Here is a 14,300-nt window from a genome sequence, read left to right as displayed (position 1 = left end):
TGTGTGTGTGTGTGTGTGTGTGTGTGTGTGTGTGTGTGTGTGTGTGTGTGTGTGTGTGTGTGTGTGTGTGTGTGTGTGTGTGTGTGTGTGTGTGTGTGTGTGTGTGTGTGTGTGTGTGTGTGTGTGTGTGTGTGTGTGTGTGTGTGTGTGCGTATATGACATTACTTTGAGACATTTTAACAGAAAATATTATTCTAGACATATTCATATATACCTGTAAAAAGCAAATTACTTTTAAATAAGCATTGTAAAGTTAGTATTCAATTATTTTTAAGTTAAATGATGAGATATTTAAAAATATAGTAACATTATAAAGAGTAAATTATGATTGTTTTCTACAAATATTCAACGTCATATAGTAAAAATAATTTATTGAGTATTGAATTATAAGTACATCGTTGCATAAAAGTAACTTATTTCAACAGAGAAGTATGTATTCGTACAGATAAACAATATACAGCATCCAACATCAGCGATACATTTGTGTTCTTATACTACAATAGCTCAATATATGTGAAGAAAAATATAGTAATATCATTTGCTATTCAAAGTACAAAAAGAAAACAATAATGTGACGCTTTTACGTGGAAATGGTTTGACGCACAGTCTCGAAAACTATAATATTGCATAATTAATTTCTCAAAAAAAGTATAAAAAAGAAGAAAAAATACGTATGCACCACAATCACAATCGGCTATAAAAGAAATGAACGAAATATCTAAGCACACATCAGTTTTAGAAAAACATGTTGTTCCGTTATAACAGCGTACTTGCAGATATGAACATTATGAACTCATAAAGCAAACGAATTTTATTTGATTTATAAAAAACAAATTTATTATCGGCCTAAATTATTTACAAGTATTAACGCAGTAATATAGAGAGAGATGTAAAGTCATCGAAATCTCACTTATGTGTGTGTAGGAGATCGTTGTCACTTATTAGTACTGCGACTGGTAGCTCTGTGGCTGCTGAGTTTGGTACTGAGGTTGGTACTGAGGCTGAGCTGGAGCTGGATTGTAAGAGCGTGAAGATGGGACAAATCCAGTGGGAGCACCAGGACCGAATCCTTGGGGTGCACCAGGGTAGGCACCTGGAGCACCGGGGAAAGATCTGGGGATGCTTGGTGCTGCCGACTGGTATTGGGCGGGCTGGGGTCCAGCTTGATATTGACCTGTAAATAGACAAAGAAATTAAATTTTCATCTCTTTATAAATAACAGAATAGATAATTAATTTTGCTTACTATTTGTATTTGTAATATGAAGAAAAAAAATACGAGAAAAAAATTAACGCGGTAAGACGTTCTCTTCCCACAGTCGAATTTAAACAAGGAAAAGATTTCAAAATAGCTACAGCTGATTGCGAGCAATCATGAGGCTCGAGTTTTCATTGAGTTCTAGAAACGATTTGATTGTTCAATAAACAGCTGAAGTGTTGTTTCGTAATACAGCAATAGATCATCATTTCGATAAAATTACCTTTGAAATAGATTCGTATATGAAATACATTAGTGTCGCAACGCTTGGCAAACAATAAGATAAATACTGTTATTTCAGGACCAAAATTGAGTGACAGGTGGTGCGTGTTGTGTGTTTGGCGCTAAGGCTAATACGCGGTTGATATTTCTTAATGGGCATTCACAGTATATGTGCGATAATACGCTGTGCTAAGTTCATTAGGAAGGGAATTTTACGTCCGTGAACCCGCGATATTTTTCGTTTTTTTACAACTATCGAGATTATAATTAAGCCATAAATTAGAGACAATATTATTCTGATGATTTACGAACAGATTGTGTGTGTGGTTTAATTTTCCTTCTGCAATTTCAATTTGCTAACCATGGGAACAGAATGCGTCGAAAAAATTGCTTGCATGTCTGTGTTACAAAGTGTGTTTGCTATTCTGTACAGTTGTAGAAAGTGTTATAAGTACAGATGGTGTATCCAAGGCTTTCTTTTAATAAGCAATAATTAAGAAAATATTATGTGATGTGAAAGAAATCCGAGCGATTCTATTTATCACAAGAACTATTTTCAGACGGCCACGTCGACGCTTAGCGCGAGTATCACAATTACGAAATTGCGGACATTTAAGGAATTATGCGTATAGACCCGCATTATACAATCGAATCGGAAGCGAGAATTTAGAGAAATATCGATCGAATGGTGTATTCGGTAAAAATGTATGAATTGGAGGTGAATAGATTGTTTGGCAACGACATTATTTACGCCGAAAGTGCTTGTGCAACGTAGCTGTAAGGAAAATAAAAAGGCAGAATCGACGTCCAAACTACAAAATGAATCGCGATATAGCTACACAATAGTCGAGCGCGCGTGCGCAATTTTCTAAAATTATGTAAATTACAAGCTGCAGCGCAGCCTGCAATAGTCGACTGCATGGGCGAGTCGCCAGACGATGTCGATGACGATTTTTCTTAAAGCCCTTTCGCTTTGACGATAGATTATCATCGCCGTGTCGCCGTAACTCGCAATCAGCCGCCTCACTCACTCTCTCGATTCCCGTTCATTTCGCGATTGTTATCGCGTAGAAAGGCGCGCGTCAATTAGCCGATAGACACCGATGGAAAAACCGGTTACTACTCGCTACCGGTAACTCTTCTATTTTTCCTTCTTGTATGTCCGCGAGTTATGAGATCAATGTTCGCGGCGCTATGCAATTCGTGACCTAGGACGCGCGTCTCTCTTGCATACACACAACAGTTACAATCGTTGATTATACGCTTCCGTGCTTCGACTTTTACTCGCGCGAGCTAGCTTGCATAGTCTGGCAGTGTAATATGTTTATTTTTTCAAAGTGATTATTAGTTGATGTGAAATGCATCTCGCCTAATAATTATAACGTTGGCCTTCCCGTGGATGACCGATGCAATAAGGTGTTAATAATTACAAGCACTCTTAAGGCTAATCGAATGAAGACTGTCAAGGTAAAGAAATAACCAGAAATTGCAAGGTTATTGTAGACTGCTTCTTTCTCCAATGAAAATCGAAAAGTAATTAATCAATGAAGTAGTCGATTTAATTGACGGCTTTGTAAATGATTGATATTAATAAGCATTCAACGATGTATCCATTAGATATGTTAGATATTGGAATGCCAAACTTTCCTATTACAGGTACAAATACAAATGGTCAAATGAATGCGAGTCGCAGAATGCAATCAAATGACACGACGAAATGCTAATCTTGATTATAATGGTCTCCGCGTCAGGAAATTAATATCGCGACTATTTTCATAAATGACTATACTCACACACTGTACTGTCTCCTGCATCGCATAATCTATCATATCAGAAAGTATAATGAAAATACTATTTATTGAAGAATGTAAATCCGTTAATCACGAATTTAATCCATCATCACATTTATAAGTACTAATCAAAGTCAACGAGCTTCTATAGTAGTCAATTTGGGTACATTGTTAAATTCAATTATAATAAACGAGAAACCAAGTTATAGAATGTCGATCAATAGTTAATCAGTAGTATCTATAAACGCGTCAATTAAGGTCGACAAGAAAAGAATACAAGAAAAAAAGGAACATTCTATAATACATATTGAACAAATCGCCTGTCAAATATCAAACAAGCCATTCGATAAGAATCTTTAGATGCATCATTTGAATTCGATTCTACGCTACAATTGTGTCTGTTCCCCGAGAAAAAAGATTTAAGGTCACGCGCTACATATATACAACATCGAGTTTATGACATAAACTCTTACTCTCTCAGCTGTACACGCTTCCTGCATTGGCCAACGCTTCATAATTTAGCTTTTCGGCGCGCGCGGGTATGAGTGTGATGTCACACTGGGTACATAACAAAGGAATCAGGTAGATAATAATGAAGACGACGAGTGCAATGGGCAATTGAATATTGTCCGTGCTGCGCTAGGCAATTGCTCAACGACTAACCTTGTTCGCCGGAGTACTCGTCCTGGGGACCAGCGTATTTGTAGGCACGAGCTTCGGCATCGGCGAGTTCGCGCAGACGAGCGGCTTTGAGAGCAGCTACCTCGGGGGTGTCGACGACAGTGCCATCTTCGGCCAGAGGAGCGGGCACGAAGGGTGCCTTGGCGCCAGCTGGGATGGAGAAAGCCTTGGCTTCGGGTGCGAAGTGAGATTGCTGCTGGTAGGCTGGCGATGGTTTGTATTGCAGCGTAGCTGGCTGGTATCCGGCATGAGCGAAGGCTGCCGACGGGCTGGCTGGTTGACCAGAGTAAGCAAAGTTCTGAGCTTGTGGCTGCTGAGATGCCTGATAGGCAGACGGATCGTAAGCGCCGCTGTCTTGACTTCTGTCCTCAGCGGCTCTCGCTGCAGCGCGAGCGAACTCGGCAAAGTGGGCGGCCTTTGCTTGAGCTACCTCGGGTGTGTCGACTACCGAACCGTCCTGGCCGGTCGGCGCTGGCGGTCCGAAATTCGCTGGCACACCTGGGTAACCGGCTGCTGGGCCGTATTGTGCTTGGCACGCGACCAACGTGCAACAGAAGACGATCTGAAATCAACCGAGAAAGCGTGAACAATCTGACGACGGTAATATTACTTAATTGGTATGTACATTTATACCGTGCCGGAACCTCGACTTTTGAATGCCGATCTCTCGCGACCTTACATAACGGCGCGCGCGAATCCTTTCATCGGACTTTTTTTTAAGGTCGCTGCAATAAAATGCATGCTTCTCAATGCTTCGCTTTTAAATAACAGCGGAGACAGCGAAACGAAAAAGGTGCTATTCAATGTCGGAATCTGGAGAGAGAGAGAAAGAAAAAAGTGAAATTTCATCGCTGTTACCGAGTCCTTTCGGGTTGAGACATTGAAAATAATGGATTTTTTTTTGTTTTAAGTCTAAAATAAATTTGACACTCGAATGAATGACCTCTCAAGGAGACTCTGTGAATGACCGAGTCATGTAATCATATAACAATACCTTATTTTAACTGGATTATTGAGTTACAAGTTTATTGCAAGATTCAATTTATCAGAGAAATTTTGAATGTGGATTCATTATTTTATCTTATTCTTTATAAGTCAAATTATTTTTTGCTATTTTATTATTTTGGCTATTATTTTATTATATTTTATTATTAAACTATTTTAGCTATATTTTTAGACTAAAATTTTATATGAAAGTGAAATTATTCAGTGTATCAATTTAGTGTAACAATATTTGTGAATTTATCGAAAATTATTCATCGAACGAACGGAAAGAAATGATAAATAAATAAATGTTTTTTTTATGAAAATTGAGTGTGATATAATTACCAACAGTAACTTTCCTTCAACATACATTGTTGTATGTTGAAACCATGCTATTGCATACATCACCATGAAATCTATACAATACAGAGTGCAATGTTTCGTAGAGCGTAGAAAAAGAATTCCATTTTGTAATCCCTTTTTTCTATGATAAGCAAATAATCGCGATACACTGCGAGAACAAACGAAAAAAAAGTAATCTCTTTGTGGCCGCATACTAGAGGTTTGAGATAATCGATTGCACAATCTATTTCTTTACATTAAGAAACTACCTAAGTCATTCGGTCTCGTTCCAAATTAATGTATATATGGCACGGTGATTTATAATCGAAAAACTTCGAAAGCAATAGTTGACAGCGCGACTTAGAAGAAAAAAAATCCATCTCAAATGGATATCGACTTGCGGCAATAGCTCGAGCCAGGTGTCCTTTTATTAATCTAGATATCATACCTAACGTACACGTTATATCACAAATGTACAAAGCTCCACCGTATCAATCAAGGAAAAATAGTATTTAAAATTAGATGTCGGGTTCGAAGTACGCTCTAATAACCGTTATTCCCTCCCTAACAATACTTGCAATTTATCTCTAATCGTAACAGATAAGCTTGAGTCGACCATTATTTACGTTCCATATACACAACAATTGTGTGTTTGCATACTAATTTAATATCCTTATTGCAGAGTTAATTTAGTGATAATATAGGACACTGTTACAGATGAGTGTGAATTTGGCGATAAAAGAAGCTAAGGTTGTTACAGCATACGCGCAAACGTTAGAAATAATTACATCATTATCATTCTGTGTGAAAATCGAAAAATTCGATGGAGGCGTTATAACATTCTCCACTACGATTAAAACAATCAGCAAATCAAAAAAGATGTTAGACGAAAGCGAAAATACAAAACGAAAAAGAGAGAGTGGCTGAGATAACAGTATTACCCAACAAAGGATAAAAGAACGCGACTTGGTGGGTGTAGGTATGCGTGGATACAAGGAGCTCGCGGTAAGGACCATCGGAAAAGCCCAGTTCTGAGGTCGGGCGCGGTCTGAACCGTTTGATCTGCGTTTCTCTCTCTCTCTCACTCACTCTGTATGTGCGGCGCTCGACTTTAACCTTTCACTTTCCTTTGTTCGGAAATGGTTGGACGCACTTACCGCGACATGCACTCGCGTAAAATCTGACGATCGATTGCGTACCAATTGTGAGAGTCGAGAAGAATGACAGAAAGAGAAAAAAGCCACAACAAAAAAATGTAAATTTAATATACTCACCAGTGAGTACATCATGTTGATTGCCTTAGAAGTATCGGTGGGGGCGAGTCGAGAGATAGAGTCAAGAAACAGTTTGGTAAGTGGCGTTTATAAGAAAGAACTTGATTGCGAAGGTATCTTCTATAAAGCTCCTCTCCGCACACTCCGGCCGAGGCGGCTCGCACTTTCAGTGTACCGAAAGAACGCGGGGAGTCTTATTTATAAGACCGTAGGACTGACTGACTCTCCCCACACCACACCCCCCGGCTTTACAATACACACGCTGCCAGCTAGTCAGCCGGTAGGGAGCTCTCTCGAGCCGCAACGTACATGCATGCATACACATACAGATGGCCGATCTCTTTCTCTCGCTCACTCATTTTTCTCGACATGCCGCGTGACTCTCTTTCTCTCTCGCTCGTACTCCAGTTCTTTTACTTGATCGCCTTCGGCCTTGTAACCTTGACACTTCCTCATTTCGCGGGGACCCTTTCGATTTCCTTTCGCCCTCTATGTCCTCACAACTCATTAATTTGTACACGGAAACGGAAACTCGCCGTTCGTTATGGGATTTACCGATTACAATGCCCGTGCGAGCGCAATGAGCTACGAAAGCACGAGAATTAGCGAACGCGCGAACTCTCATGTGCGATTACGATTTATAACGTGTACACGCGAGAATCAATTTTACCTGCAATCATATCAACGAGACTGCATCAATTTCACTTACACATCGATTAACAGTGGACTTGAAACATGAATTGAATTTTCGCCGATAAAATAGATATTAGCGCGAACGCTCGTGTCACTATTACATCAGAGGTTGACTTTGTTATGAGAAAATTTTCATGTGAGGCGTGTAATGTTAGTTGTGCAAAAATTTTGATACAATTATGGAGCATTGTGCAGCTCCACGCGCGCGTACATACACATACACACACCAATGTGCAATCAAGATTTTTCAAAAGCTTAGAAAATTAAATTTGCTTCCTGGAAAGACGCATTGCTGATATACTTGTATTTAAAATTTTCTCTCCAAATAAAGTATCGAGAGCACTCATGGCTCTAACGCGTTACCCGATCACTACTCTTAATGCAATGTACTTGTTAATGAATTTGTAATGCTCGCGTGGTGAAATAACATGGCAATATCATGATCTACAATTATTTCGTAGAATATAGCTAGTGCCAGACAACACATTGATCAACGCGTCGCGTGTAAACATTTCAAGCTGTTCAAGTTTGGTGATCACACGATCAATAAATTAGCTATCTATTCGCAGCTCCATTCATGACTCGACGCACATACACAGGACACACTAGAGCGCGAGAAAGCGTTTTCTCATGCGACAGTCGGGGAAAAATGGCGATTGACCTACTGCATTATAAACACACACGTGCATACGCGCGAGTTCGCGTACGTGAGACGCCTTCGATTCCCGCGGCTGTAGCGCACACACGAGTACCTCGATAGTTATACAGACGCTCGTGCACAAGACCCGTGACCTACGGAGCAGGATACCACGCGAGCGTTAAGCGTATGCGGACGATGCAGTAATCGCTTCCATTCTATCGCGCAGCAAATTCAATGCGTGTAACGCGTGTGTCGGCGACTTACACACGATAATTTTCATTGTTATACGACGTTATAGGCAGAGTGAAACGGTTAACTATCTTTAACCATATATGTACATTATCAGTCGTTTATTTGCATCAATGTTCAATTGTAATATGGTTTGTAAGCATTCTCAAAAACTTATTTTTTAAATATTTTAATCATTATTCAACATATTTTTCATGGCACTAACTACACTAAATAAGTTTTACGTAGAAATGATATTTTTATAGTCCACAACTGTTAAATGTTACATTCTGTAGACATTAGGTCATTGATATCATGGACTTTATAATTATATTCTTATCAGTGTCGCTATAATTAAGTTCACAACCATTAGTCTTCGGTATAACGTGACAGCTTTCGTGTAGTCTCGCCAGGAATCAACACAAAGACTGTGGTATAAAAATGAAATGCAAAACAGTAGCTTAAAAAAAGTTCGAGATAAGGTTTGCAAGCACGACGGAGAGTTGAGGACAGAAGAAAATAAATGAAGCAGAGAAGAAAAGAGTAAAGCCGTCGTGTGAAGTGACCAGAAGATAGCCTTGAACCGTCGAAGGACTATAACCGCGAGTGCGAGAGAGAAAGAGAGCGAAAGAGTACGAAGGACGGATTGCCGCAGATTCGAAATACGTACTTTAGCTTCCTCCTTCGAGACGCGTACACCACGTAATGCGGCCGTGCGCCATACACACACGCGCACACACACGCACACAGCTGCCGGATATAAAAAAAGCGGGCTATCGTATGGCGCCTCGATACTTTCTCTTTATTGGGTAGTCCTTTTTTCATTTAAAAAAAAATATATTATTAGCGAGCAATTATTAATCTTAAAAATTGTATTGAAAACCATTCATAGAACGAATTCGTGACTCTTAAAAATTGTTTTAAAGCCAATCAAGTAATACACACATTGGCATGCGTTTAACAACTCATATTAATACGTAGATGTTTTATGTTTCTTGTACTATTTGGATGAACTTGAAAATAACGTCAATATTATATATTTTTTGTTTTCAACGGAAATTTTGATAAAAAGCGGAAGATTCTATATTAAACAGGTAATTGGTTTGTTGCATAATGGTTACAAAATAATGTTAGCTCACACCACGCAAATAGAGCATTACTAAGATCAATCAACTTTTGTCCAGACCAAATGATGTAAAACAACTATAGTATTTCACCTACTTACAGCGTGAACATTCTCAAAAAGTTGATAGGCCTGTTTATACTTATCACTAATTAGATAAAATATTTTAGTTGAAAATATGTAAAAGATATATATTTCACTTTTTATTCATCACTTAATTTACTGCTAAAAGTAAATAATCCAAGTAACATGAAAACAGTTATGAACAAAAAATACTTGTTCTGTGACTATTGAAGCAAAACAGTGAATCTTACAAAATAGTTGAACGATTTAATATATAGAAGTGTATAATGTTTTATAGTAAATTATATGTATATAGTAGCATAACTTGTAATACCTATAATAAACAAAAATAATTTTTAGGTACGACAACTATGTACGAACGGATCCAAGTTTATCATTGACATCTAACTGTATTTAATCTAAACAATTATATTTTTCACAGAAATACTATTTTATTTATTAAGATGACATTAAAAATGTCTAATTGTATATTTGTCAATTATTGTTATTGAAAGATTTTCATTTTATATTTAAAAACTTTCAAATTATGCCTCAATGGCTGCCAATTTATTTGTAAACCTTTTAACGTCGTCCCTTTGAAACGATTTCTGGCACATTGTCTTTGAAAAAAGTAAACGTTTCAGTAAAAAGCAAACCTTACAGTAATTTGCATTGAAGGACCTAGTTTATATTATTACGTGTTTTATTGAATTATATAATAGGGTAAAATCAAAGAGCTATTGTTTTTTCTCACTTCAACTATAGTTTGAAACAATTAACATAAAAATTATGTATATATCCCATAAGCCTATTAACAATTTTTAAATACTTCGTGGATAATAACAGAAAAATTTTGAAGTTTGGTATTTTGCTATAATCTAACATATTATATACTTTAAGATTTCTTTATACTTGCATTTTGTACAGCTATGAGTATGTAAAATACATATAAGAGCTCCTTAACATTTAAAAATTTAAATCCATCACAATATTTTCATATTATAATTAATAGTATTGAAAAAATTTTTTAATGAATATCGTTGAGCTTTTACAATCAAATAAATTATTTTCAAGATAATTATCCACCAGAAAAAAAGTATTCTGATAGATTAAAATAGTTGCGTGCTTTTGACAGTCACTATAAAAAGTGACGTAATGAACAGTACCTAGAGAGCTATATGTCACAACTTTATTACAAACAATCGATTCGAAGTCAGTAGAAATAGTCGATACGATGTCATAGTGCATAACATCGTCATTCTTAAACATTTTTTATTATGCAATGGAAATTGCTAAACAGCTAATATTATTTTAAATGAGTAATTATTTTGTAATTAATTATTACACAGATACAAGTAAAAATTGCGAGTGTTTTCAAGTTTAAGTAAATCGAGTTCTGTTTTTCACGTAAAAGAGAAGTCGGCAGCTCTACACCATATTAATTATTATACATTTACATCCACATTAATGAATTGCTATTAGAATCGACCAACTTTTACTCAAGTTAACCGATGTAAAAATAAATATTTTATAGCAATACTATCCACAGTGTACAAATTCTTAAGAACTTTTTTGGCTTATTTATATTTATAATTAACTAGAAATGGAGAAAAATATTATGGTTAGACATTAAAAGTATAAAATTCATAATTACAATTTATTTTTGAAACGTAACTTATATTTGAAAGTTACTTTTGTATTCTTGATAGACTTTCTCACGAATCTTTTGATAAAACTGTCGTGAAATCTGACTTAACATTTGTTTGTTTAATATGAAATACTTATTTCAAATTTATAGCAATCTTTTCGATTATATAATTGAATAGATCACTTAATAAACTTGAAAATAGAAAGTTCAAGAAAGCTTCAAAATTATACTTGCTTATTTTTTAATTAACATAAAGTTTACTGCAAGCTGAAATAAAATAAGCAACTCAATTATTTTCTCAATTATTCACAAATAATCATTTATTTAAAACTATTGTGGTATAGTGTAAAATTTTCTATGTCAACGCCTATTTCTAAAACATCTTATTTATTTACAAGAACGAAATCGATTCTCTGACAGTACATAAGTAAAATCAATAATGTACATAAAACCGTTACATATCCGAACTGTAAATACAATTTAAAAAATTAATATTTAAAGTTCAAATTCTTGTAGCAATTGGGGACCAACATTTTAGTTTTGTTGAATGTAAATTATTAGAATTCAAAGTAGAGAGTGTAAGTAGAGTAGTAAAAGTTCATTACAATAAATCACTTGTTAATTTTGATAGCAACTTGATAACTGTCTTGTTTACTAACATATATTATGTATAATGATAACTTTGATGATTTAGAATTGAGCTAACTGGCTTTGACAATGACCGTTTTTACTGAGAATCGTAGTAATTAAGTTACAAGCACGACTTGCTCAAAATGGAAGCTAAGGAAGTCATGACGCCAAGTGGCAAGCAAAGTTGGCATTTCGCGCAGATTTCCATCTTAAGGGTAGCAATTCTGAAAAACCTATCACCGACGGTATGGAGAGATAAAATATGTGCAAGAGAAAAGACGAGTAAAGAGGTCTCATGTATGAGTCCCATTTAGAGCCTGATGCATCTGATATATCGTCGGATTATGTGTCGTACATATTATGGCGTACCTGCGCAATCAAGAAATGACGCCGCTGACGGAGATAACTGAGAACAAGTTCAGTGTTGCGAGGGGGCTAGCCTGTGGTACTAGAGCTCAATGTTTCTTTTCACACGATATCGTAAAATTTTGAAGGCGACCTCCGACTCTCATAATCCTATTGTCGTCGAGAAGCGGACAACAACGACGAATAACATATCTCCACGGAAGCCAAGAGTTTAGGTTCCAGATAGAAATACTTAGCCTGAACAGCGTGGAGTAGATAGCGAAAGGCAGAGAAAATCTCGTCGTCTCCTAGATCTTTCCCAGGACAAGATTCATCATTAAACGTACTTCGCAAGACTGACCATTGTAATACGTAGACATATATATGAGTGAGGTAACCGAACGCGGAGAAACATCATGAATATCTCAAGCAATTGCTTAGTCTGACGAGATATATTCAGCGCTACAGGTCGAATAAACTTTCATTCAAGCTCAGAGATATACGGAGATTATAGATGACCATAACAACCAGTCTTTAAAAAGCCAGTCATAATCATGCCATCAGAGGAGTAAACCATGCAACCAATGAAGGTAGACGTCTATCATCGTTGGTTACAGAGGATAACAGAGACTTCGAAAAGCATAGTATGTTGGGCTGTTCTTTATCCGTAAGTAATTTTATGTGACATCTGGAAGGAGCGTGTAGCTCACTCAGTTGACTCAAAAGGTGGTCTGCTTTAGAACTTTTTCAATCTTACGAGGTTGTTCAAAATTTTCGAATAAGTTGACTCAAACTTTGAGCATCTCGAAATAGCTAATCCCATATTTTGAGGCCTACGAAAGAAGTTTCGGAAGAGGGATTCGGCAGATTTAGGGTAACTCTTAATAAGCTAAGTCGATTTTTTTTTATGAATGTACATATTCTCACGATTGTAGCGTGGCTTCTTCTCTTTTACCGCACCAATGTACTTTGTTTCATGAGTATTCAAGCTCGAAATAAAATTAAAGTTCGATAAAGTCGTCTGTATTTATTTGAGAAAAAAAACCGACAACAACCTCCTTTCTTGCTCTGTAACCTGAACATATGATGTAGCAGAAAGTATGAATTAACAAATCATCTTATTTAAAAAATAATTTACGTAACCCAATAAAAATGTAAATATTCGGTTGAGGAGTGTAGATAAGCAATGTATGTTTCAAGCCACTTCGTGGAGGCTCCAGGTGGCTTGAAACATACATAGGGGACTGCGCATGCGCAGGCGCCGTGGGTGGTCGGAGAATAGGTGGTACTTCTCGACGACCCCCCAGAGTCCTTCCACTGACCTAGATGCGACACCCGAGAGTTCCTCCCCCTGATCCAAACGCTCCCCTTAATATAAAATGATAAACTTTAATAGGTTCCTCCTATAGAGATTATTAAGGTAGGGCTCTATATAGAAGTTGGTAGGGCGCTCGGTAAACTATATACGCTGGCTCGGCGTGGGCCCTCGGAGAAAGGGTTGCGTTTCTAGCTTAAGGTGTGCTTGCTAAGGTATATATGTATTGGCTAGGCGCGTCCTCAATAGCGTGGGTGCTTCTCTTTCTCTCTCTCTTCTTCAACAGGTTATAGCTGTGTATAGTAGAGGGAGTATGCGTTCTAGCAGCATGCGCACGCCGTATAGCGTGGATGCTGCTCTCTCTCTCTCTCTACCCATCTCACTTAAGAAATCTAAATATATTTAAATAATAGTTTATAGGGGGGGAGGGCGGATATTGTAGCTATAATAAAAGACAGTCATTTTTTATTTAATTTTCATTTATTAATATAATTTTATTACAAAAAGCATTTGGCATTACATTATAAATTTTGTTTGAAATGATTTTTTCAATAGTAATAAACTAAACTAATTTTATCACACCACCGCTGATTGAATTGTACTCCACGATTCGACCATGTAGAATTAAACAGTAGGCAACAGTATTGTCAGGAAAATTATCTTTTGTGTAAAATTTAAGGCGTACATCTACAAATGCAGTCTTGATTGATTCATTTTGTTTGGAACAATCAATAACTATTAGAGGACGTTATTTATAAAATCATTCTTGTTGAGCAATGACTCATTTTCATTCCCATAGTAAGCGTTTTGAAAATTAGCATAGATGTCATAAAATACTGCGTACTGATTATTTTCAGTATACCGATTAAGATTTTCATTAGCACATAGCTTAACAAGGACTCCTCAAGCTAGAGACGCCACCCCTCTCCGAGAGCTCACGCTGAGCCAGCATATGGCATACCGAGCGCCCTACCAACTTCTATAGGGTCCTACTTTAACAACCACTATAGGAGGATCTTACCTTGGCAATCGACCTATTAAAGTTTATCATTTTCTATTAGGGGG

The 14,300-nt window shown here is 36.9% G+C and overlaps 1 protein-coding gene across 1 annotated transcript; it reads right to left on the bottom strand.

Moving 5' to 3' along the window:
• Positions 1-379: 379 nt before the first annotated feature.
• Positions 380-6,705, bottom strand: LOC131668691 (pupal cuticle protein-like). Its single transcript, XM_058943061.1, has 3 exons — positions 6,551-6,705; positions 3,933-4,512; positions 380-1,174 (listed from the first exon to the last, which is right to left on the bottom strand). Exons 1-3 carry the CDS (start codon positions 6,563-6,565, stop codon positions 942-944), a joined length of 828 nt encoding a protein of 275 aa, XP_058799044.1. The 5' UTR covers positions 6,566-6,705; the 3' UTR covers positions 380-941.
• Between the last annotated feature and the right edge of the window lie 7,595 nt (positions 6,706-14,300).

This window comes from Phymastichus coffea, unplaced genomic scaffold (assembly GCF_024137745.1).
Source record: "Phymastichus coffea isolate CEN01 unplaced genomic scaffold, Cenicafe_Pcof_1.1 PCOF00082, whole genome shotgun sequence".
Taxonomy (NCBI): Eukaryota; Metazoa; Arthropoda; class Insecta; order Hymenoptera; family Eulophidae; genus Phymastichus; species Phymastichus coffea.
This window is presented reverse-complemented; position numbering and strand designations above follow the sequence as displayed.

What these genes read in the sequence shown, in the direction of transcription:
- LOC131668691 (XM_058943061.1), bottom strand. An exon ending in CGAGTACTCCGGCGAACAAG is followed by an intron (nt 1,175 to 3,932) that starts GTTAGTCGTTGA and finishes GTCTATTTACAG; the next exon opens with GTCAATATCAAGCTGGACCC.